Genomic DNA, 23,333 nt, shown 5'->3' with positions numbered 1-23,333 from the left:
TGGCAATAATGCGAGGCGCTAAGGAGGCCAAATTTCTAGGCCTTTGTGTTCCACGCAGTATTGGATTATCTTGGTCGTACATATTCCTATGACCTTCAATTCCCTTCTAAGCCAAATATTTATTCATTTTTTTTTTACTAATTCTAAATAATTTATTAGAATTACCACATTTGGAATATTTTGTTCACTTTTGTGCGAATTACTCGCAATGGAAAATTACAGAGGGTTAAGAGTATAATTACAAGGGTGATTGAGAGATTTAGGGCTAAGATAAATTTAGATTCTAAATCTTACTGAATTTATTTTTCATTCGATTACAGATGGTTGGGGGAGCATTATCTTAAATGTAAATTTACTCATCTTCACTTATAGACCATTCTAAAGTCACAAGATACTCTTTAAGATAGTTGTGCAAATGTTAAAGATGGTGGGATCCACTGTCCCTATCACAGGCTGTATTGTTCGCTTTATCTCGGGAGAAACGTTCCATTTTGCCGAGGATACTCACTCTGAATCGGAGGTGTCTCCGTGGACAGTGCTTGTGCCCGTTCTAATACTCATGGGTATCGGCGTCATCCCATTTAACTGGTCTCGTGATTGTTGCCTGCTCGGTTGCTTTATCAATATGCCCGTGCCTGCGGCCGTACGGGTTCCATCGCTGGACCCTATTGACGAGGTCCGTGAGGAAATGGTCGTTGCTTTACAATTAGAGAGTTCATTGTGTATTTGATGTATCCGATTCTTTTCTTTTAAAGGTGGTGGATAAGTGACTTTATTTTTAAGGATACCTATGACAGAACAGAATTACAAAATGTTATAACAATTTGCCAGTATTTCTTGAAATAACATTTGAACGTATCAAAGAATTAATTTCAATTAAATGTATTTTCAAACATCAGTGTTCAGAGATACCTCTGATGCTGACACCACCAAAAATTAAGCATAGCTTTATTTTCTCCTCATTTTCTTTTTCTTTGTGCAATCCCAACCCCATCATTTATACGTTTGCATAAAGTGATTAAGGAGACTGGACATCAGCTTGTGAATATCAATGATGTCAAATCATTGCTCTAAAGACAACCAGCTGAGTGGGGAATGTGAAGGCATCAGACTGATCTTCACTCCTTCCAGCTGACCTAGCTGAGACTCATGGTAACCATTCTCATTTGAGATTTAAATGATGCCATTAAGAGATTTGTATTGTGGCAACTCGACCAGCTCAAAAAAACTTATTTTACATAAACTTAACCATTAGAAGCAAAGAACAGTCCAAGCATCGATTTAAAGACTGGGGGAGGGGAAAGTGGAAAGTTATTTTACTAACGATCACTACATATCAACAATAGATTCATTTTTTTAATAAACTTTACACAGACAGAAACATATGCCCCAAGAGGTTTCTTTGCTATTTTTCATGGTTAGGGCCCCCCCCCACCCCCCGCCTATTCCATGCACCTGCTACACAATTCATCCACCGACATAACTATATAGATAATACTTATAGACTGTACTTTCATTAGAAATAGGTCTCTGCATGAAATCTGAGTAATATCAGATTCAATTGAAATAAATATCAGAGGTTTTTGCTTTGTAAACTCTTCAAATCTGTTCCTGTAATGTTTAATTACAACAGACTAAAAGATCTTATACCAACAAGAGTAACCGGTACTTGCTCGAGCATAAGATAACCTTAATAAACATCTATTGATGATCAGTGCTGAGTTGAACAACAGGTTTTTAAACAGGTTAGCATCTACTTTAAAATAGCATTCATGAAGGTAGTACAATTGTGTAGGTGAACTTTACCAATCATAAGTTCTACCTTCAAATATCTCGACCCCTTTGGATCTTTGTGGGCAAATCATCAACATGCTCTTCTGGGCAAATAGAGGAAGGAGTAGCTTGTTGCAGGAACTTGCTAGATTGGTGGGTATTGTCCTGATTCCTCACATCATGAGTTTATCATCTTGTTATGTGAACATAGGAGGTCCTGTAGACGGAGGGCAGATTCTGTCTCACAGGGAAGGACACAGAGGAACTTTGGCTGCTGAATCACCTGAACTACTGTTGTGCATCACCTCCTAGTATCCATTGGTCTCTGTGACTGGAGACCTGGTACCCGGAAATTTCCGGGGGATCAGCAGTCCTACCAGGCAGCGGCGGGGGACCCAATTAAACTCATTAGCATCAAGTTGACAGATCATTTACAGGCTTTTTTAAACTTACCTTTTCACTTTAACTACATGGTCACGGGGGACCACGGCTGTTAACCTGAGGCGAGAGTTCAGTGGCCATTGCTCCAGCTGATTACTTGACAGCTTCAAATATACAGTAAAAACTCCCACCTGACAGATCATCACTTTCCTCAGCCACAAGCTGCTTTTCAGTCCATTTCCAGTACAGATTCTGCAGGCTTTCCACTCTCCATTTACTTTTACCTTATTGGAAGAACTCTCTCTCCATTGACAGAATGCTTCTGTTATCTCTACTTCACCTGCCATCTATTACAACAACATGGGTGCTATTTATACTGTTTCACCTTGGTACTCAGAATCCGATCACAATCAGCCCAACACCAAAAACGCCACCAACCTTCTCCACAATCACCTGATGCCACTTCCAAAGGTTCACACAAATCTGTCCAAGAACGCAAATGTTGAAAATAAAAGTTTCAATGTTTGACAGCACATTAACAGAAACTTTACATGAACATTGGTTAAAATACTCAAGTGGTTACCCTTGTGTGTTGTTAGTTGGTATGATTGCATGAGGATGAGGATGAGTGCGAGGGGTGGCTAGTGAGATGGGGATGTGATAATGTAGCTAGAGAAAGAGAGAGGGATGGGTGGAGGCTCAAGGTAAGTTGGTGTGAGTAAGGATGTGCAGGAGTAGGGTAGGAAAGGCAGAGAGATGGGGGTGTGATGATAGGCACAGCAGGATGAAGTTGAGTGTGGCTCTGTACTGATGTATCATGATCTACTGAAATCATTGAAATGTTTGTACCACTGCACCCTGGTCCTCCTGACACCATCCCTGCTTGTACCCTCCTGTGCAATCTGCAACCAGGCTGCGGTGGTCACCTGAGGAGGTGTCTTCCGCCCATCGGAAGGGAAGAGGACCTCCCTGCAAGCTCGGAGAACACCTGGGTGCAGCCATGCAACTTTGTGCCATGATTGTCAGTGTTTGCAGCACTTCAATGCTGTAGAACACTGACAGCACAAATGTTAAAAGAAAGTTGGCCATGGTCCCTTTAAGGAAACCGGCTGATGACTTGTCATGATTGACATCACCAGACCCGCTTCCTCTAATTGGACCGGCAAACATGCTGGATGGGCTTAACAAGCCCCATTAACTTAAAATTATTTTCCAGAGTGGAGTTAGGTCCCACCACCAATGTCGCCCACGCTGGACCCGCCGAGGTAAGGAAAGTCTAGCCCTTAGATATCGTCCCAGCCACCATCACTCTTAATCGGTGCAGAATGTTGCAAAAATATCAAATATTTCAAAGATGAAGTTTAGATAGAACCCTTACAACCAGCAGGGAGAGAAGGATTACATCCGCTCAGTCTGGCATGGAAAGGGCAGCAAGCTAAGCACCTCACTCTCCAGTCTTCCGTCAGAATTCAATAGAATTCCAATACGGGTCTGCACTGTAAACATTAAACTAGAAACATAGAAAATTGGTGCAGGAGTAGGCCATTTGGCCCTTCAAGCCTGCACTACCATTCAATAAGATTATGGCTGATCATTCACCTCAGTACCCCTTTCCTGCTTTCTCGCCATACCCCTTGATCCTTTTAGCCATAAGGCCATATCTAACTCCCTCTTGAATATATCTAACAAACTGGCATCAACAACTCTCTGTGGGAGAGAATTCCACAGGTTAACAACTCTCTGAGTGAAGAAGTTTCTCCTCATCTCGGTCCTAAATGGCTTACCTCTTATCCTTAGACTGTGACCCCTGTTTCTGGACTCCCCCAACATCGGGAACATTCTTCCTGCATCTAACCTGCCCAGTCCCGTCAAAATTTTATATGTTTCTATGAGATCCCCTAAACTCCAGTGAATACAGGCCCAGTCTATCCAATCTCTCCTCATGTGTCAGTCCTTCCATCCCGGGAATCAGTCTGGTGAACCTTCGCCGCACTCCCTCAATAGCAAGAACGCCCTTCCTCAGATTAGGGGACCTAAACTGAACACAATATTCCAGGTGAGGCCTCACCAAGGCCCTGTACAGCTGCAGCAAGACCTCCCTGCTCCTATACTCAAATCCCCTAGCTATGAAGGCCAACATGCCATTTGCCTTCTTCACCACCTGCTGCACCTGCATGCCTACCTTCAATGACTGATGTACCATGACACCCAGGTCTCGTTGCACCTCCCCTTTTCCTAATCTGCCGCCATTCAGATAATATTCTGCCTTCATGTTTTTGCCACTAGTACCCAGTGGGTCAGTTATTCCTCGGTTTAATGTTGTAGTTGAGAATGATTACATTCACCGATTGGAGTGACTGCATTTCCAAGATTCTAAACATGAGCCATCTGCTCAAACATTAGACATTTGTCATCAGCCAGTCCTGCCTCCCATTTGACTTTAGCGAATTGAATGAGATGTTGGTACAAGTATGTTAGATTCTGCAGCCGAATGAAACTAATCTTTAAAACCTATAAAATTAAAAGCTTTGTGAACAGCTGTATATTTTGTTTCAAACTTCAATTTAAAAAAGAAAAAAAAAATCCCATTTACAAACTTTGTAGAAGAATAAAGTTATATGTTTTCCTTTTGAGAGGAATACTTGCCTTTCCTTTGCTCTGGTTGTGGATTGGAGTTTGGCTGAGGTGCAGATGTGCTTTCCTTTTCCTGTAGCTCATCCTCACTTCCTCTAGGAATGTCACTACAGTGATTGGTTTTACTTTCTCTGTGCAGCTCCACGTTTACTTTTGTTTCCACCTTCAGTTTCTCAGATGCTCCGGGTTCCTCGCTGTCACTGGCTGTTGTACATTCTGCAGGCCAGTAATGTTTCACATGATTGGGCATGGACTCAGCTGTTGGGGGTGAATGGAGGTTAGAGCTTAGTTAGAAATCCAGTTCAGTATTACTCATCCTTACAGAACAAAGGCACTCACAAAAGTACCAAGAATATCAAACCTCGGTTTAAAGGACATTTAATATGAATGCTGAGGACTTCCACTTTTTACTGTGGCACTCTAATGTGAAATGCTCGTTACACAGGGCACTCCACAGTGCAATGCACTGTATGTCAAGAGAGCTCTTGTCTCACTGCCTCTAATGTCTCTCTCTTTCACTCAGCATCCATTTTTGTCTGATTACGCCTCTGTGAAGCGCCTTGAGATGTTTTTCTATGTTAAATGTTCCTTACAAATACAAGTTAACTTGTTATTCTGTGTGCTATCAAATTTGCCACGGTGCACGCCAAGAATCTGGATTATTTTTAAATCCAGCCATTAGAGCAGGACTATCCGAACCATAGGTTTCTCCAAGGCTATCATTAATGCTCAATTGGCAGTTAGGCAATGGTAGATTTCCTCTCTCCTGGAAGGAAAGCTTGGCCCCCAAATAGCACCTAATTCATTCCATCGGAGAATGGATTAAACTCATACAGTGGCAGCAAATGAGGCAAATGCCAGGTTGAGAACTTTTCATCTCTCCTTGGAAGCAGAATTCGCAGTCAGTGGAACAGCGGTACAACCCTTTAGTACGTATGTGAATGACAGAAACCAGATAACATTTCTTTCTTACTGTTATAGTATTTTGTCTTACCCTTAGGTGTACTGTGTACGGGTTTTTTCTCATTATTTCTAGGCGTTCCTTGCTTCCAGTTGGGGTCTGCGTGAAACTCATCATCTTCACTATCTGAAGAACGACTAGAAGCATAGGAGCTGCTGTGATCATCTTCCAGGGAAAGCTCGCTGTCTGAGTCAGAATCTGGCTCTGGAAAAAAGAAACAAGTGGAAGAAAAATACATTAGCTAGAAAAAAAGGTGTTGTGACCACTAATTGACGGTTGCCAATGTTTACTGATCCAGTCCATTCTTAATCATCATCCATAGGTTCACAGCACCAACACCAACACCAACACCATTAGAAGCTACAATATAATTGTAGATCAGAACCTAGAGTGGGCCTGGACCCGTGGACTATGTATTGTCAGTATAGGTCTGGTACCACTATATGAACTTCTGATAACAAACATGTATTGGAGTATAATTACTTACAACTTTTGAATAGATTGCTCTAGATATCACTTGATAGAAAAGGGAATATTTACTTCATCCGATGTATTTCAAATTATTTGTATTTATTCAGTATCAGAAAACCTTATATTCATTGCTAAAACTGTTAAATAACTTTTAAAGTAAACAACTTTTAAAGTAAACATTTTGCACAAATGGACAGTACAGATTGATTAACCTGAAGAGCCTTACCATTGGGTTTCTTTGTTTTTTTGTGGAATATTGACGAATCTGGTTCTATTTGGCCAACTTCTGCTTGACTTGATAACAAGCTCACTCTCTGAGCTTCATCCCTGAGAAAAGATGTAGAAATATTTCAGTTGTAAGACAACTTGGCCAAAGTTAGCCAGCAAACCATCAGAGGCACGATAAGATTATAGTAGTTCACAGGCTGGATGCTTCCTGTTTGAAGTAAATGGATGAGTATTAAGACATAAGAAACCATGTTGCCTTCTCAAGAAACAGTAAATAATCTTAGACATGAGGGTCAATATTGGAGAACCGAAGGGAAATTCAATTTTCTAAAAGCAGTCCTAGATCAAGTCTCGTGAGGAGCAGAGGATATGTGACCCAAGATTATTCACCTTGATCATCATGAACCAATGAGAATAAGCGACTGGTGGAACTGGCTGTAATGATAGTAACACCAATATGAATCCAGTATTTATTCAACAGTGTGGCACTGTGGCAATGCTGAAAAGCTATCCACTGTCTCTTGGGACAATTAAAATAACTTAGAAAAAAAGGACAAGACAGTAAACCAAAATTTAAAGGGAGAAAAAGGTCAGAATCCAATGACTGGGCACAAGAGTGAAAGGAAAACAATTACAGCCACTAAATTGGCCATGCAACAGAAAATCTGTATGACCAGTGTAGGATATTTCTGATATTCTTATGAAAATGTCCCTGTCAATTAGCTGCAGGAGTTCTTTATCTCCTCTCAGTGGCTGATTTCATACGTAACTCTTCAAAAATAAAGGATACTAGCTGTCTTCGCCAGAACCTGCTACTTAATCCTACAGCCCTTGCCAGTTTATCCACTGCACGGCTTAATCTTACATAGGTATCCTATGTATAGTCATGTGAATGTTAGAGCAGTCTTTCTTTTGCACACAATGCTGTCATTCAGCGACTACCTGTCAGTGTTCCAAGTAGATTTACGCAGCCTCAGGTATTACTTAACCAGAAATTAAACACACCTTGTCAACTAATCACTGGTGCCAAGTCATCACATTTTCATGGTTTTGAATGTCTCATTGCAAGGTTTAGTTTTAATGAAAAGCAGAGATAGCAGTAATAAACTGGGCAAATGCAAGCATGGTCAATTAGATATGGTAAAAGATTACTTGACACAAATGAGCATTAGATCAAGCAAATTAACAAAGTATGATGGTAACAGGTCATGCAATTGGTTATATTAGAAGTATACCAGAAAAGATCAGAATCATGCACCCTCCACCTGATTACCTGAGTTTAGAAGCAATGCAGCTATTGTGGCTCTTGGCTGACCTGACAGTGCTCTCCATGGAGGCTGTGGACTCTCCAATGGCGGTGCGATACATTCGTCCTTCATCCACGTATGTGTTGTTACAGTTGAGAGACCGCTGGAAGAGAGCACATAGTTTCATTCCACCCATCAGTGCCACTTGTTAAACCAGCCAGTGGCTTTCAGTCACTAAGCATATGGGTGAAGACAGGATGATCCAATTACAGCATGTGACATTTGATGCTTCCTGTGGTGAACTGCACTATTGAACTAGTAGCAGTTCTCTTCAATTACATAGCATGGAATTTATTATAATCTACCATTAGTCCTGATCTACCTTTCTTCATATTCTGGAAGGGATTCCCTGGCCCTGGTAATGGTCTCTTAATCTCCCCATTGTTTAGCAGGGATGGGGAGGCAGCCAGAACAAAATTACAGAAATAAACTTAGCAGTGACCACCTGCCAGATGCCTGCCTGTTGCCATTTTTGAGCAGGCCTTGATTTAGGCGGTCAGCGCCAGAAACAGGGGGGAGCCACATTATTCAATGCAAATTGGAGATTTAGGACCCTGATGTCATTCTGGTGCAGTTAAGTGTGGCAACTTCTGAGCTCACCCATTTCGTAGAGTGGGAATAAGCCCAAACCAGCATCAGTTAAAGCGGTTACTGGAAGCAGCTCTGACATCATAAAATATAATTAATTTGGCGCTTTTTGGGCAGTAGGATGAACATAATTGCTCCCGTTGTGCCTCACGGCGATTCCTCTCCCTCTTTAATAATGGTCTCTGTCACCCTTCAGAATCGGCCCAGCCTTGCCCTTTAATCCCTTGCTACAGGTCTGTGCTCTGCTGGATTGTCTGCTTCCCTAAAACAGCGTGCTGCCTATAAGTGCTTGGGAGCGTTGAAGAAAATGAGACCCAATCATCAAAATTGCTCAGGCTTCTTGCTGGTGACATTGGGCGTGTGTTGAGATCGTTCCGCCCAGCCCACCACCCGCCCGACGCATGGTGAAGATGGCATTCGATCCACTATCTCACATCTGATAGCTTTGCAATTGTTCATAATATCACTAATCCAATAGAGGAGTACGGGGGTCTGAGGGACAATTTTATCAGTCCACTCTGCGGGCGTGTCCTGAATTTCTGATATGCAGGGTGAGGCTTCCTGCTGGCAGTATGGACTCATAATATTACTTCTTACCATTAAAATTATTACAAAATATATAACATAATTTTAAACCATGATCAATTTATTATAGAGCTCTCAGATGCAGAACTATTCATTGTTCATTTCCATATAAATTTATCTCTTTGTCATAAAAATATTGAAATTAATCAGACTCTGTTGTAACAGTAAAGACGACTACACCACTTCAGCTGTATGACTAATCTTAATTTAACATGCAAGCCCACTGAATGCCTTTCCCACTTAATCTTGATGACAATAGCTCTATGACTACAATGAGAAATAGCCTTATGGTCGTTTAGTGTACAGCTCTACCAGATTTTAGAATTCCTCCCTCAATCCCCCCTTAGTAGTTTTGCAACCTCTCAACAAATCAATCTCCCACATACATTTTTTTCACCGTTAAGTTCTCCTTTTATTTTTGCAGATAATGTTTTAGTTCTACAATGACCTGACTTTGCTTCTATAAACCTGCTTGATATTAGGTGTGTGACTGGCGATTGGATGTGACGTTGTTTATGTTGCTAACATTTTGGTAGTCACCCAGAGAAAGGATCGATAATGTTCTTTATTAACAAGGCATTGTTTTCATAGTGTTTAGCAATTAATTTACAAAAGTTTGATGAAGTGATTAAGTCACTGTAAAACATGCATTATTTGAGTAAGTTGGCATTAGAACAAAAATAAAATTAGGGTTTTCTCTCTTCCCAGGCAAAGAAATTGGTTGGCAAATGCTTCAATAAGGCAGCAGTTACTAAAATGAAACAAGTGCTGACAATGCTTGATTCAGTCCAAGACACTGTAATACACATTAGTAAGATCACATTTAGAACATTGCGTGCTCCTTTGGGAACCCTACTTTCAATGGGACATTGACACATTTGCTCTTTTTAAATGTGCTGCAATGAGAATTGTTTCAGGATCAAGTACTTTACACTATGGAAACTCTCTCCAAACTGAAACTGATTTTTTTGCAGAAAAAGAATAAGGGGGATATCATTCACGTCTTGTTATATAACTCTGACTGGTGAGTACGGAACAAAATTATACAAATATAAAATCAGCAAGCCTGAAGAGAGACCAGCAATCAGCAGAAATCCAACCCCTCCGAGAGTAGTGACTATCTGAAAAAATCAGTTAACACTATGGTAATTAACTGCACTAAAAAGGAGCCAGATAAATATCTGCCTAAGAATAAGATTGAAAGTTTCAGGCCGAGTACATACATAAACCATTGAATATTTTATGGAGCACAGTCGTTCCTGTGTTGCTGGACTCCTGAACATGCCATTTGTGGAATGCAGTTGGTCAGGGTTCAATAATGTGGATTGTAATTATCGAGCGATATTTGGGTGATTCGTTGTGTTGGGCAGAGGGTTCAGGAGGAAATTTCATAGAGCTTTGCCTTCTTGGAAGTTTTACCTGTTGATATTCACTTCCCTCAGGGAAATGAGAGAGGTGGATTCAACATTAGGGCAAATTGCACACGATCGGCAGAAAGATTGGACCTCATGGATTCAGGGGCCTTTTTAACACTCTTAAATCCTCTCTCATAAAGAATTTTCTGTGGTTTCTCATGTTCTCAGAACCCACAGCAGCAGCACAGTAACTTCAGCCATGCACTATTCCTCACCACTAGGCCTATTTCCACTGGAGCAGAGAAAACTAAGAGGACATTTATTAAAGGCCTTTAAAATAATTAGGAATTTGGTAGGGTGAACAAGGAAAGACTATTTCCTGCAATTAGGAAGTCAGACATGAATTTAAAATGGTCACTAAGTGACTGTGGAAGGAGGTTAGGAGAAATCTCTCCAAGCAGAGGGTTGTTGGAGCATGGAATACTTTGCCACTGGAATTAGTTGAAGCAGAGATCATTGCATCTTCCAAAGGGAAAAGTGGATAAACATTTAGAAAGGATGAAATTAGTTCCATTTGAAACATTTGTTCCATTTATAGGTGGGAGAACAAAAAAAGTCAGGCCAAAAGCAAGTGAAAGCAAAATCAACATCAAGGCACAAAGTAGCGTCTGTGGACCAGTGGTGGAGTGGCATAACCCATGAGCCTCCATTTAATGACTAGGGAAATGCATGCGCTGCTGCCTGAGGTGAGCGTAAGGAGGAATTGCCCTGCTTGGCACTCTGGAGCACCGTCATCTCAAAACAGCAGTACATCATGCCTGGCAAAAGCTAGTAACCAAGCAGACCAAGGCTGGGAACATATGTGGGAGAAGGCTGCGTGCTTTAAGGAGCCTGATACACCCAACAGTGCCATGTTATAAGGTGTGTGGTCCAACATTCTGCCAAAAATGTTGCATGTCAAGCTGTCGCACATTCACTATTCCCTATGTTGTTGTCTTACCACAACCGTAATGCTCTTTCATTTTATCTCATCGACACCCATATTTCAGCAGTGCACACAATCAAGTTGCAACTCATAACTGAAATAGTATTATTTATCAATCCATTGTAATACAAACATGGCCACCTACTGACACCACTCGGGGTGGATTTAAAGTTGGCCATGTAGCTAGCCACCGGCAGTGTTGATCCTGCCAGCCATCAGCAGTGTCACCCCAAGGTTGTAATTTGGGTGCAAATGGCAAAGCTTTGCAACTGGCTCTCTGCTGACGCAGAGCAATCTGAGACAGTGTCCCTGATCATTGCTATGTGTCATGGTCTGCAAATATGGTTGGGTACTTGCATCCTTTCATCTTGTACCACTTCAAGCAGCAAATACTGTATCTAAGGCACTTTAAAAACAAACTTACTTTGAGTAAAAATAAATTGCCCTCAAAAATTATTTAAAAATCTATAAATAAAAATGTCAGAAATAGGGAAAAAAATGTCCAACAAAAATACTAAAACGGTACTGTAATCATTGCTAAAAATACATCAATCCCCTTTGCCACTTTAAGAGCTCATTCACCCATGCAGCTTCCATTGCACCCAGTTCAATTAGGGGCACAAGGAGGAAAAAAAGAGCAAAGCTGGTACAAATCCCACAAAATTGTATTCGGTTCTCATTTAAATATTTTTTCAGGAAATCTGAGAGCACAATGCGATAAAAGCATTAACTATTCCAAGCATGAACACACAATGCAGTGGAGTGTGGTAGAAAATGAGTGCAGAGCCTGTTCTTCGAATTCTGAGATTCTCCTGTGCCTATGGTGTACCTGCTTCTCTGGCACAAATCTCCACAAAATCATTCTCCATTAGTCAAAGAATGTCATGCTAAAACTGTGCAGTTCTCTCGTCAGGCCATACTTAGTATAGTGTTCAGCTTTGGCCACCAAGCATAAGCAAAACATTCAAGATCTGGGAAGATGTAGAGAATAGCGGATCCTTAGATTGAGGCATGAGAAACAGAGAAACTGGGACTTTAGCCATACAGTGAGAGGATTTAGGGAGGTTCTCATAGGAGTACACAAGATATTAAATGTTACACACAAATTAAATCTGGAGTACCTCCTCAAGATAAGCCAAGGAGCTAAACAGTGTCAATAATAATAACTTTTATTTATATAGCGCCTTTAACGTAGTAAATCGTCCCAAGACGCTTCACAACAATTTTACAACATGTTAGATATTGACCATTGAGGGAAAGAGAAAAAAAGCAGGAGGGCAAAAAAAGGTTAAAGGCTCGGGTCTGAAGTGGCAGCCAAAATGCACACGCAGATAGACACAGGCGAACAAACTAAAAGAAAAGAAATACGAATTACATTGTAAATACAATAAGGAGTATACAATAGTAAAATCAGTGTAATAAAGATTAATTATAATTAAACAAAATTAATTCATTATTATGGTATATATTATTTAAATTAAAATTAGAAATCAGCAATTGAGGCAAATTAAATCAGTTATTAGCTTTCTTTAAGATTCATTCCCTGTCCAATGATTCAATTAATATGGAAGAACCAATCATTGTCCTCCATCCTTGTGCTGTCATAATTTTATTACTTTTTATTTCTCATTTTGTCCCCTTGACAGGACCTGTAATAGCTCCAGGCTCACACTGCCTCTGTTGTCAGGGAGATGTTTAAATCTCCCACCAGCTGATTCGGGCTTGAGCTGTTTCCGATGTCAGGGAGATGCTGATGTTTAAAACTCCCTCCAGCTGCTCCAGGCTAAACTGCCTCCGTTGTCAGGGAGACACTTATGTTTAAATCTCCCTCCAACTGCTCAAGGCTCGAGCTGCCTCCATTGTCAGAGAGACACTTACTTAAAACTTCCTCCAGCTGCATACTTTCAGCGGACGTTAGATGTCCGCGCACTAACGCCTTCTTCACACAAGGTCTTCCAGATAAAGGTATGGAAGACAAGATCATCATCATCATCATAGGCAGTCCCTCAAAATAAGACTTGCTTCCACTCTCAAAGTGAGTTCTTAGGTGACGGTACAGTCCAGTATGGGAATTACAGTCTCGGTCATAGGTAGGACAGACAGTCGTTGAACGAAAGGGTGGGTGGGGAGTCTGGTTTGCCGCACACTCCTTCCGCTTGTTTTCTGCATGCTCTCGGCGACGAGACGCGAGGTGCTCAGCACCCTCCCGGATGCTCTTCCTCCATTTAGAGCGGTCTTTGGTCAGGGATTCCCAGGTGTCGATGGGAATGTTGCACTTTATCAAGGAGGCTTCGAGGGTGACTTTGAAATGTTTCCTCTGCCCACCTGGGGATCGCTTGCCGTGTAGGGGTTCCGAGTAGAGCGCTTGCTTTGGGAGTTTTGTGTCGGGCATGCAGACAATGTGTCCTGCCCAATGGAGCTGGTCGAATGTGGTCAATGCTTCGATGCTGGGGATGTTGGCATGATCGAGGACACTGATGTTGGTGCGTCTATCCTCCCAGGGGATTTGCAGAATCTAGTGGAGACATCGTTGGTGGTATTTCTCCAGCGGAAGGCAAGACCATAGATTCATTCAATAAGGTGACATTATGGGGAGGGATTTGCATTTTTTTTTTGATGGAGCTGAGATGGACTGAAAGGCCTTCTTCATCATGTGATCTTGTGAATCTAGCTGTCTGTAGATACTTGACAGGCTGAGCAGCCCCCGGCCTGCGAGCACCATCGTAGCAGGCCGGGGAGCGGAAGGAGTGGCATGGTGGCACACCACTCCAGGGAGCAGCACCTGCTGGAGCAGGAGAGCAACGGCAGTGAAAAGGGACGTCACCAAGGTCCAGGTCGGTGATTGGAGTGTGGGCAGATACAGCAGGAGCGAGGTTGGGGCGATGGAGCGGCAAGAGATTGTAGAGGGACGTGATCGGGGCCCAGGAGAGGTGCGAGTTTGGGGCTCAGGAAAGGTGAGGGCCCAGGGGCAGCACGGGCCAGCCCACACTGCGATGTGTGCACACTAGGTCTGTGCAGCAGAGCTGGTCTCCAGTCGTTTTGGTTAATCCTTGGACCAAGACCTAGCTCTGTCAAGCCCGTGTGGTGACTGGTGTGCAATGACCACCACGTTAAAAAAATCCACGCACAGGCATCTTCCACCCTTCAAGAATTAGTTCAGGACCTGGAATTTTAGGTCCTTCATCGAAACACCTGTGAACTTTTTGACGTGGAAGCAAGTCATCCTCGATTCGAGGGACTGCCTATGATGATCATGAATAACTTTCAGCACACTGTGAGTGGAACTGGGGTGGTTTTACAAGCTTAACACTGCAATCTCACTACGGAATAATTAACCTCTATAAAACTGTCAACTTGCAGCTATAAAAGCTCAATGAAGTACAGCCATCATTTAACTTCAGGGTTCCGATGGCTAGGTCAACCAACAAATGCTTGTAGACTTTATAATTCGAGCATCACCAAAAATATATTAATTAGTTTAATATCTAAATTTGTTTTATTTTACATACACAAAGCGTTTTAATGCTATTGTTAGTGTTCCTAGGATAGCAGATTATGGGAGCAAAATTGGGCTGTGTCGCGTCCGCTGTTTGGGCACGACAGGTGCCTTTTGAGCGCAAAAATGGTGTCTGCTGCGCGCACACACACCTCTGCCATGAATCGTGCTGGATGCCATATTGGTGAAGTCCTTAGCGCACGGACAGCTAACGTCCGCTGGAAGTATGCAGACCAGGCAGGTCATGATGTCATTTTGATGTCAGCACTGTCATTTTGGAGCTCCCGCTCCATCTGGTGTCCTCTCTTAACCTCACACAGCTGAATATGTGTTACACAGCATGAAAGCGCCCCCACCGACAATCCTTAAGCAAAATTTATAAAATAAACCATGCCATTTTCCCATACACAATTAAACCACCCGTGCATTCCCTTAGCGCCTGTCTTCCGTGTGCCTTTGCCTGTCCTAGTGCTCCTTTGAAGTGCTACCCCAGTGGCTGCAGCATGGCTGGTGGAAGGCTGCTGACTTTCAGAGGAGGAGATTTCAGATGGACTTGGAGGATGACCTCGAGCAGCTCTAGGCTTCGAAGACCCAGTTTCAGACTGCACCATCTCGGCATGGGTGGCAGCAGTCTGCGCTGGCTGGCTGACAGGCAACAGCAAGGGCACTGGCAGAATGGCAGGGGTGGGAGCATGAATATTGTCTTCCTGAGGGAGGACAGCAGGTTCATGCTCCATGGAGCCACTGCCACTCCCCCGTGGAGGTGCCTCAGCAATCCTAGTAATCTGTTGGAGGACAAATTGGTGGACTGCTGTGGCACCCTGCAAGCCCCTCTGAACACTGCTGCTCGCAACCGTAGTGGAATCAGCCTGAGGTTGCATGGCAGCCAGCTGAGCCTGCATGACAGAAGTCTCAGCTTCCACTGCAGCACTTGGGAGTTTTGGTGGAAGCTGCTTGTGCTGCAATGGACGCTGAGACATTGGCAATCAGAAGTGCATCATGGTTGGGTCCACAAGAGTGCTCATGAAGTTGCCCACCACTTCCATGCTGGGAAGGATAGGCTCCAAGCTACGCACAAAGCCCTGTGCCAAGTTGGTGCCGGACTCCTCTAAGCTCCTTGACATTGAATGCAGGCTCTCTGGCAGACATTTCAATGCACCAAGCATTTTGTTGTATAGGCCCATCAGCCTTCTTCTGTAGCTTGCCCCATTGAAGTCCTCATCTGGGTCGTCTGCAGCAGAATTGTTGCAACCTTGCCCGCTGCGCTGGCGAGTTGGGACCTGTGCTATCCTTGTCCCCTGCTCTGGCTGTATACCGCTCGTGCCTGGTACCTCACCATATGTAGATCCCGCCTCTAATCTATCCTCGAAGATGTGCGCGATGTCAGTATCCAAGCTAGTGGCTGCGAGTGTGAATTTAAGTGATGGTTTCCACCTCATCTACCATGAACTCCAGTGCAGTGTCGGAAAACCTTGGAGCTCGCGCTCTCCCATGTTGCGTCATTCTTCACTGTTTCCAAGATCAAATTCACTTCCTGCACAAATCCCAGCATCTACTTCAGCCACAATGCACCTCCTCTTTAAGAGGTGCAGGCTAGCTTTAAGCAGTGCAGGCTAGCTTTAAAGTAGTGCTAGGAAATTGAACCCTTGCTGATATGTCAACCAATGAACAGTGCGGTTAGCGCTGGATACATGCAGAAATCATGCTAATGTGCAGGCTTGTAGATGGGGTGCTGCCTGCATTGCAATTAACAGGCTCGGGTTAATCACGCATCGCGATCCCCACGCCCGTTTTCGGGCACTATCCAATTTAACCTCTACATACCTCCATTGCTTATGGTAAGAAAGGTCTGCTCAGGGAAGGATTACATTTCTTCAGTGTTTCAGTCTGGAACAGACTTAAACACTGAAGAAATGTAATCCTTCCCTGAGCAGACTGGAAAGTAGGATCCAATATCCCTTTATTGAGGACCCAGCAACTTACTGATAAAACTGTAGTTCTGGTCAGTACCGTGTCATCTGGATGTTGTTTCTTTCCAGTGAATATGTTCTTCAGACCTTTCCGAACTTCTTTGTTGAAGATACAATGGCAGAAGAAAATGAAGAGCCCCTGAAACCACAAAGCAATTCACACCAAGTTAAATCGGGTAACTAGTTCACATTGTGGTGTGGTGCTGCTGACCCATAGACCAGCAAGATTCATGCCCTGCGCTGAGTTAACCAATCACAGTCAAGGCACCATTGAGCTACTTAACTGGCTTCGGCATTGCAGCTTGGGTTCTTGCTCCTGGGCACCTACCCCCGTGCTAAAAAGTGAGTTTAAGTGTGGATGAGAATACAATCAAGCTGGGTTTTGATGGCCCTACAACCAAATATCACACTAATACTCTAGGCTTAGACATGAAGAAAGGCATTGGGGTAAGTCATTTAGATGTTTGTTTAAAGATCTGATGGCTCTTATTACGGGGTACCTTAAATACATCGTCTCCAATAAGATATTTTAAATACTTACTTTTGGAGGGAAGTTTTTATAAGTAACCTTTATTAAGATAACCATTGATTTAAATACTTCTCCTCAAAAGGATACTGTCACAGGATGATAAAAAGTGATAAACTGATACATGTACACCTATTTTGAAATATCTGTGCCCTGAGGTGTAGTGATACCACTTTTTCACATAATTATTTTCATCTTTTGCTACATTACGTGTCAGGTGATTTTCAATTTTAAAAAGGACATCAAAATATCAATTAAACTAAGGAATATAATAAAAATGTAAATACCTGGAAATTTTTATTGCCTATAGTAATGGTTTTCAAATTTTAGAAAGTTATTAGGTTGCTTTTGTATAAATAAAGAAGAGCACATGTAATACAACATTTTAAAAAGTCATCTATTGTTTCTGTGCTATGAAACCGGCAAATCACTAAGTATCACAGCACACTGAGAATAACCTGATATCACAAGTAATCTTTGTATCCATATGAAAAATTATTATGACTAGTCCCTGAGCAACGATCAAATTTAAACCTTAATTAAAGGAATGTTTGTAATGTGTTTGAACAAGTTTTGAAGGTTGTTAACACATATAATTGCAACAATGTAATAAACCAGACTCAATCTACATAAACATGAATTTGTCCAGTTCTGACCATTTTTTGCTTCAAATGTCTTACTGAATACAAGCTTTTGTAAAAACGTTTTACTTTGAACAATGCATTCCAATGCAAATGGTCTATTGTGCGATGACTAATAATGTGTCAGAACGAGATGAATGAAAAGGTGTGGTGCAGAGGTTTAAATTCACATCAGCCCAGGAGCTCCAGGATATTATAATATGAGCCAAGGGGTATCTTCAGGTGAGCAAAACAAGTCAGATTCTTGTATTTCAAACATTGGAAATGTGGTTAGCTACTCATTTCTATCACGGGGAGTTCTTCACTTGAGCAGCAAATGCATGTTTCAATTTGCAACCTACATGTGCTGAAAATACCTTTACCACAAAAGGTTGGTTACTGACTACAGAAGCATAGCAGCATGGGAAATGGCAGAATGACATTCACTCACATACAAACACAGAATTAAAGCTATGGATATTATTGACAGACTACCAAATGTGCTATGTAAGTAGTCCAATCGGTTACGAATTATATGAAACAAGCTTACATGTAAAATTTGCACCCGCTAGCAAAATGATTCACTAACATCCAGTCATACTAGCAGCTTTAATCTTACCTGTAAACAGCTGAAAATGGCAAATAGGTAATGGAAGGTCATGGTGTCATTATTCACCGCCATCAACCCCAGCAACCAAGTAGCGCTGATGAGAAGCAGCATGAGGAAGGCTGTCCTCAGACCAGATCTAAAAGAAAATATACATATAATACTCAATGATACAGAGCAAGGAAGGTGCTAGAAACCCATCAGAATGATCTCTTTTGTTTGAACATTGTTCTGTAGCCTCTATTATTAGAACATAGCAAAATAAAATTTAAAGTGTCCTTCTCGTTGAGGGATTTCCTTAATTTACAACTGTGCTATCCATTTTGTTTTACAGCTGTCCTGCCTATAATGGTAAGTTTTCACTCTAAAGTATTTCTAATATTTTTCTGAAAATTTGCGGCCTTTGTTCGCCAAATCTCTAAAACAAATCCATCGAGTCTTAATTTCCCTTCAACTTCTGCAATAATGCTAACCTGAATGATGTGACCTTGAACAAATCATCAATCAGCCTACACATATCCCTGATTGTCCCATTTATTCAACTAATTCCTAGACCATTTCCTCTCATCCAAGCTCTAACTCTAACTCTAACTCAAGCTCTATCTGTCTCCTCAATTAATTTATCCGTGCACGGACTGTGGAAATCGCTGGCAAGGCCGGCATTTATTCCCATCCCAAATTGTCCTCGAGAAGGAGGCAGTGAGTCGCCTTCTTGAACTGCTGCAGTCCGTGTAGTGTAGGTACTCCCACAGTGCTGACTTTGTTGCAGCGGTTTGGTACAACTGAGTTGCTTCCTCGACCATTTCAGAGGGCAGTTAAGAGTCAACCACATTGCTGTGGGTCGGGACTCAAAAAAAGGACGCCATATTTCCTTCTCTAAAGGACATTAGTGACCAGCTGGGTTTTTACGACAATCCTGTAGTTTCATGGTCATCATTTTAGATTTATTTACTTTAAATTTAAATTCCCCCAGCTGTCGTGGTGGGTTTTGAACTCCAGATTATTGGTCCAGGTCTCTGAATTACTAGTCCAGTAACATAACCTCGATGCTACCGCACCCCTACTGTTTTATATCTACCCTTTGCAGAAAACCCTGCAAGAAATCACTCTGTAAAGGAATTCTGTATTGCTGGCCCTGACAGTGATGCCCACATCCCAATCCAATTCTCTTAAAAAGCAGGTTGATACACAAAACTTGGACACTGACATTGGTTGGCAAAACCGAGGCAGAAGTTCCTTTTCCCAGCATAGACATTCTTCCCCTCAAAATGAAAAGAATCCCAGCTCAGTGTCGATTTCAAGCTGTGTTCCCAAGTCAGACAGGGCAGGGCACAGCCTGCTCCACTGCCATCTATTTACAACCACCTACTGCAGCAGTATGAATATCTGCATTTCTCAACCAGCCATTCTTTCCAATTATGAGTTGTCTTGATACCATTTGATTGTAAATTATGGACAGTTCTGGGCCCTCCACAAATAATCCTGTTTTAGGAATGCTCACACAACCCACCATCGGTCAGCAAATGGCCTCCTTGTATTTTTATTTCTGAAAATATTGCAAAAGGTTCGATATGTTGCTGGGGTGATACTCACTGTTAGTAACAAAATATAAAAATGTTAATGCAAAACTCACATGATCCCAGTCTTTTCAAAAGACCTGTGCCTTGGCCCACAGGATGCTTTGGCAGCCAGTATGAAGATGACGATATTTATCTGAGGAAACCAAAATGCAAGATAAATTAGTTCCCAAATATGTTGCGTAGAATACTAATAAGCCAGAACGACGTCTGGGAAGTGGAGGTGGGGGGTGGGGAGGGGGAACTTCGGTCTTCTCTAGTAGTAGCAAAAGGTCAGCATGAGGATAATGCGCTCACAATTTACTGCACATTTTTTAAAAAAAATTAGTAAATACTCGAATGTCACTTTCCTTAATTTTACTAAGATAAATGTTTGTATTAAAATACTGAATAACTAAACGAGAAATGTTTGTGAACACCATACATTTTTGGTTCCACAATGCTGGTAAGGAAAGGCGACAAAGATGTACTTACAACAACTACGACACAGATGGGACCAGCAAAGCTCCAGATCAGGGTGTCGTGCACAGACAGCCAGCAGAAGTCAGGGTTCCCATAACCTTGGGGATCCAACCCCATAGCCAGACCTTAAAATAGCACAAAACAGTTGTACTTAGTGCATTCCTTCATTTAATTCCTTTCCATGTATAAAATGTTTTCTCTCTCGCTCGCGCGAGACCGAGAATGGGGACTGAAAATGGGGACTGGACTGGCAAGCACTTCGGGTGGGGTTGGAGGTAAGTTGCTGCTATGTATTCTTCAATTCTTTTAATGTGTCCGGGCATCTGCTGCGCCAATTTCCTTAACTCGCCGGAAGGTTTTTCTGGAGAGGCCACATACGCTGGCCTAAGCAGAACTGGAGTAACTCTCAGCTGGCCAAAGTTCCGTAAATAGCCAGAATTGGCGTAGGTGGCTGGTTACGCCCCCTTTGATTGAAAAAAAAAACGGACCTAAAAAAATTGTAACTGAGTTACACTGGTGCAAATTGATTGGGGAAACTGTGGTTTTTCAACAGGCCAAAAAGAGCAGCCTGCTCCAAAGAAAATGGCGCAAATCACTGGGGAAAATTGAGCCCATTAACCCTACCATCCGCTCTCCTCTCTCAGTCAATGCGGTAGATTTTGACTTTGTCTGATAATGTAAAACAGGAGACAGCAAATCGGCACTTTGTTTTACATCTCTCCTGATTTTTATTTCCATTAAAATCAACTCGCTATCACCCATTTTACAATATCTCAGAAACGCCTCTCGGACTTGAGCCGCTATCTGAGCCATACAGCTGCCAGCTCACTCTCGGTTTTGACATCAACAATCAGGTTACCTGTTATAATAGCAGGAATTCCCCATCCAATGGTGTAGTAGAATCTCATGTGCCCATAGTTCACATTCCTCATGTCAGTCAGCATGCGGTAAATATGGAGTCCCTCCACAAACGTCCAGGCAAAGGTGCACAGGTAGAAATAATGCAGTAAGAGGGCTATCACACTGCAGACAAACTGCAAGAGAAGAAAGTCAGTCAGTGCTGAACAATTTTAACAATCTCTTTTTTTGTTGCTCGAGAACGGTTTGCTTGGCCCAGCCGGTAGCTCTTTTGCCCGAGTACTTCAGCGCATAATCTACACAGCCAATCCATTGTTGGAGGGAAAGCTACATTGCTGGAGGCGTCAGCCTACCGATGAGATGTTAGGCCAAGACCTCATCTGCCATTTCCAATGATTCAGATGGAAGCTAAAAAAACAATTGCTTGTGAAACTTTGAGACATTTGAGAAATATGATAAATTGCTGCATAAATGAAGTCATTCTTTCTTATTTTAAAGCTCTGCTTCATCACATTTACTATTATATATATTCTACAAGAAATATTTAATAAAATACAAGCATCATTGTACATTTTTTCCCCAAAGTGCACTCCTCTTTTATGAAGTAAGTTTGAAAAATGATACTGTAATGTCCACCATATTAAGGAAACACAACACAGGTGTGATTTGCTGCAGCATTTTTCAACCGAGAAGCCAGTCCAGTGTGAACTCTCACTGCCCCTATTCTCCAGGTAGACCATGTTCTGACAATGCCAGTGTGTAGAGATAAAAACAGCAGCTTTCTATTACTTAAGCAAAAAAGCTTTAATAAATCTTTATGCTGGTAAGTAACGACTTTTCAACGTTTAAAAACTGCCATCAATTTCTTCTAAAGACAAATCCAGGTTTAGTGGGCCATTTAATGGCAAATTGAATGATAAAGACACACAACTCTAATTATTTACAATATTTGATAATCCACAACATCAGTCCCCTCCCTAGTTTTGCCATTCCTGATAAAAGACTAACAAGGGCTTGGATGAATGCCAAATACTTGTAAATTGTTCTATTATTGTTTTATTTGCACAGGAACTAATCAGTGCAGGCCCCCTATGATAGACTGCGATAGAGCAGTGAACCTCACCTCACACAAAATGCCCACCTTGAGGGCCCAGCACATCACACAAAACGCCTGCCACACACCTAACGCTGGGCCCTAAATAGAACATAAGAACATAAGAATTAGGAACAGGAGTAGGCCATCTAGCCCCTCGAGCCTGCTCCGCCATTCAACAAGATCATGGCTGATCTGGCCGTGGACTCAGCTCCACTTACCCGCCCGCTCCCCGTAACCCTTAATTCCCTTATTGGTTAAAAATCTATCTATCTGTGACTTGAATACATTCAATGAGCTAGCCTCAATTGCTTCCTTGGGCAGAGAATTCCACAGATTCACAACCCTCTGGGAGAAGAAATTCCTTCTCAACTCGGTTTTAAATTGGCTCCCCCGTATTTTGAGGCTGTGCCCCCTAGTTCTAGTCTCCCCGACCAGTGGAAACAACCTCTCTGCCTCTATCTTGTCTATCCCTTTCATTATTTTAAATGTTTCTATAAGATCACCCCTCATCCTTCTGAACTCCAATGAGTAAAGACCCAGTCTACTCAATCTATCATCATAAGGTAACCCCCTCATCTCCGGAATCAGCCTAGTGAATCGTCTCTGTACCCGCTCCAAGGCTAGTATATCCTTCCTTAAGTAAGGTGACCAAAACTGCATGCAGTACTCCAAGTGCGGCCTCACCAATACCCTGTACAGTTGCAGAAGGACCTCCCTGCTTTTGTACTCCATTCCTCTCGCAATGAAGGCCAACATTCCATTCGCCTTCCTGATTATCTGCTGCACCTGCAAACTAACTTTTTGGGATTCATGCACAAGGACCCCCAGGTCCCTCTGCACCTCAGCATGTTGT

General features: G+C 42.3%; 1 protein-coding gene across 1 annotated transcript in view; it reads right to left on the bottom strand.

Annotated features, from left to right (window-relative positions):
• celsr1a (cadherin EGF LAG seven-pass G-type receptor 1a) overlaps positions 1–23,333 on the bottom strand; it is a 366,505-nt gene that overhangs the window by 11,583 nt on the left and 331,589 nt on the right. Inside the window, exons 26-35 of the mRNA XM_070897418.1 lie at positions 21,386–21,560; positions 20,539–20,651; positions 20,121–20,200; positions 18,500–18,626; positions 16,748–16,873; positions 7,722–7,858; positions 6,447–6,547; positions 5,783–5,953; positions 4,801–5,046; positions 509–788 (exon numbers count right to left, since the gene is read on the bottom strand). Coding sequence (XP_070753519.1) covers positions 509–788; positions 4,801–5,046; positions 5,783–5,953; positions 6,447–6,547; positions 7,722–7,858; positions 16,748–16,873; positions 18,500–18,626; positions 20,121–20,200; positions 20,539–20,651; positions 21,386–21,560 — 1,556 coding nt within the window. The remainder of the gene's footprint in view (positions 1–508; positions 789–4,800; positions 5,047–5,782; positions 5,954–6,446; positions 6,548–7,721; positions 7,859–16,747; positions 16,874–18,499; positions 18,627–20,120; positions 20,201–20,538; positions 20,652–21,385; positions 21,561–23,333) is intronic.

Source organism: Pristiophorus japonicus, chromosome 13 (assembly GCF_044704955.1).
Source record: "Pristiophorus japonicus isolate sPriJap1 chromosome 13, sPriJap1.hap1, whole genome shotgun sequence".
In the NCBI taxonomy this organism is placed as follows: Eukaryota; Metazoa; Chordata; class Chondrichthyes; family Pristiophoridae; genus Pristiophorus; species Pristiophorus japonicus.
The sequence above is the reverse complement of the archived record's forward strand: the minus strand, read 5'-3'. Positions and strand labels throughout refer to the sequence as shown.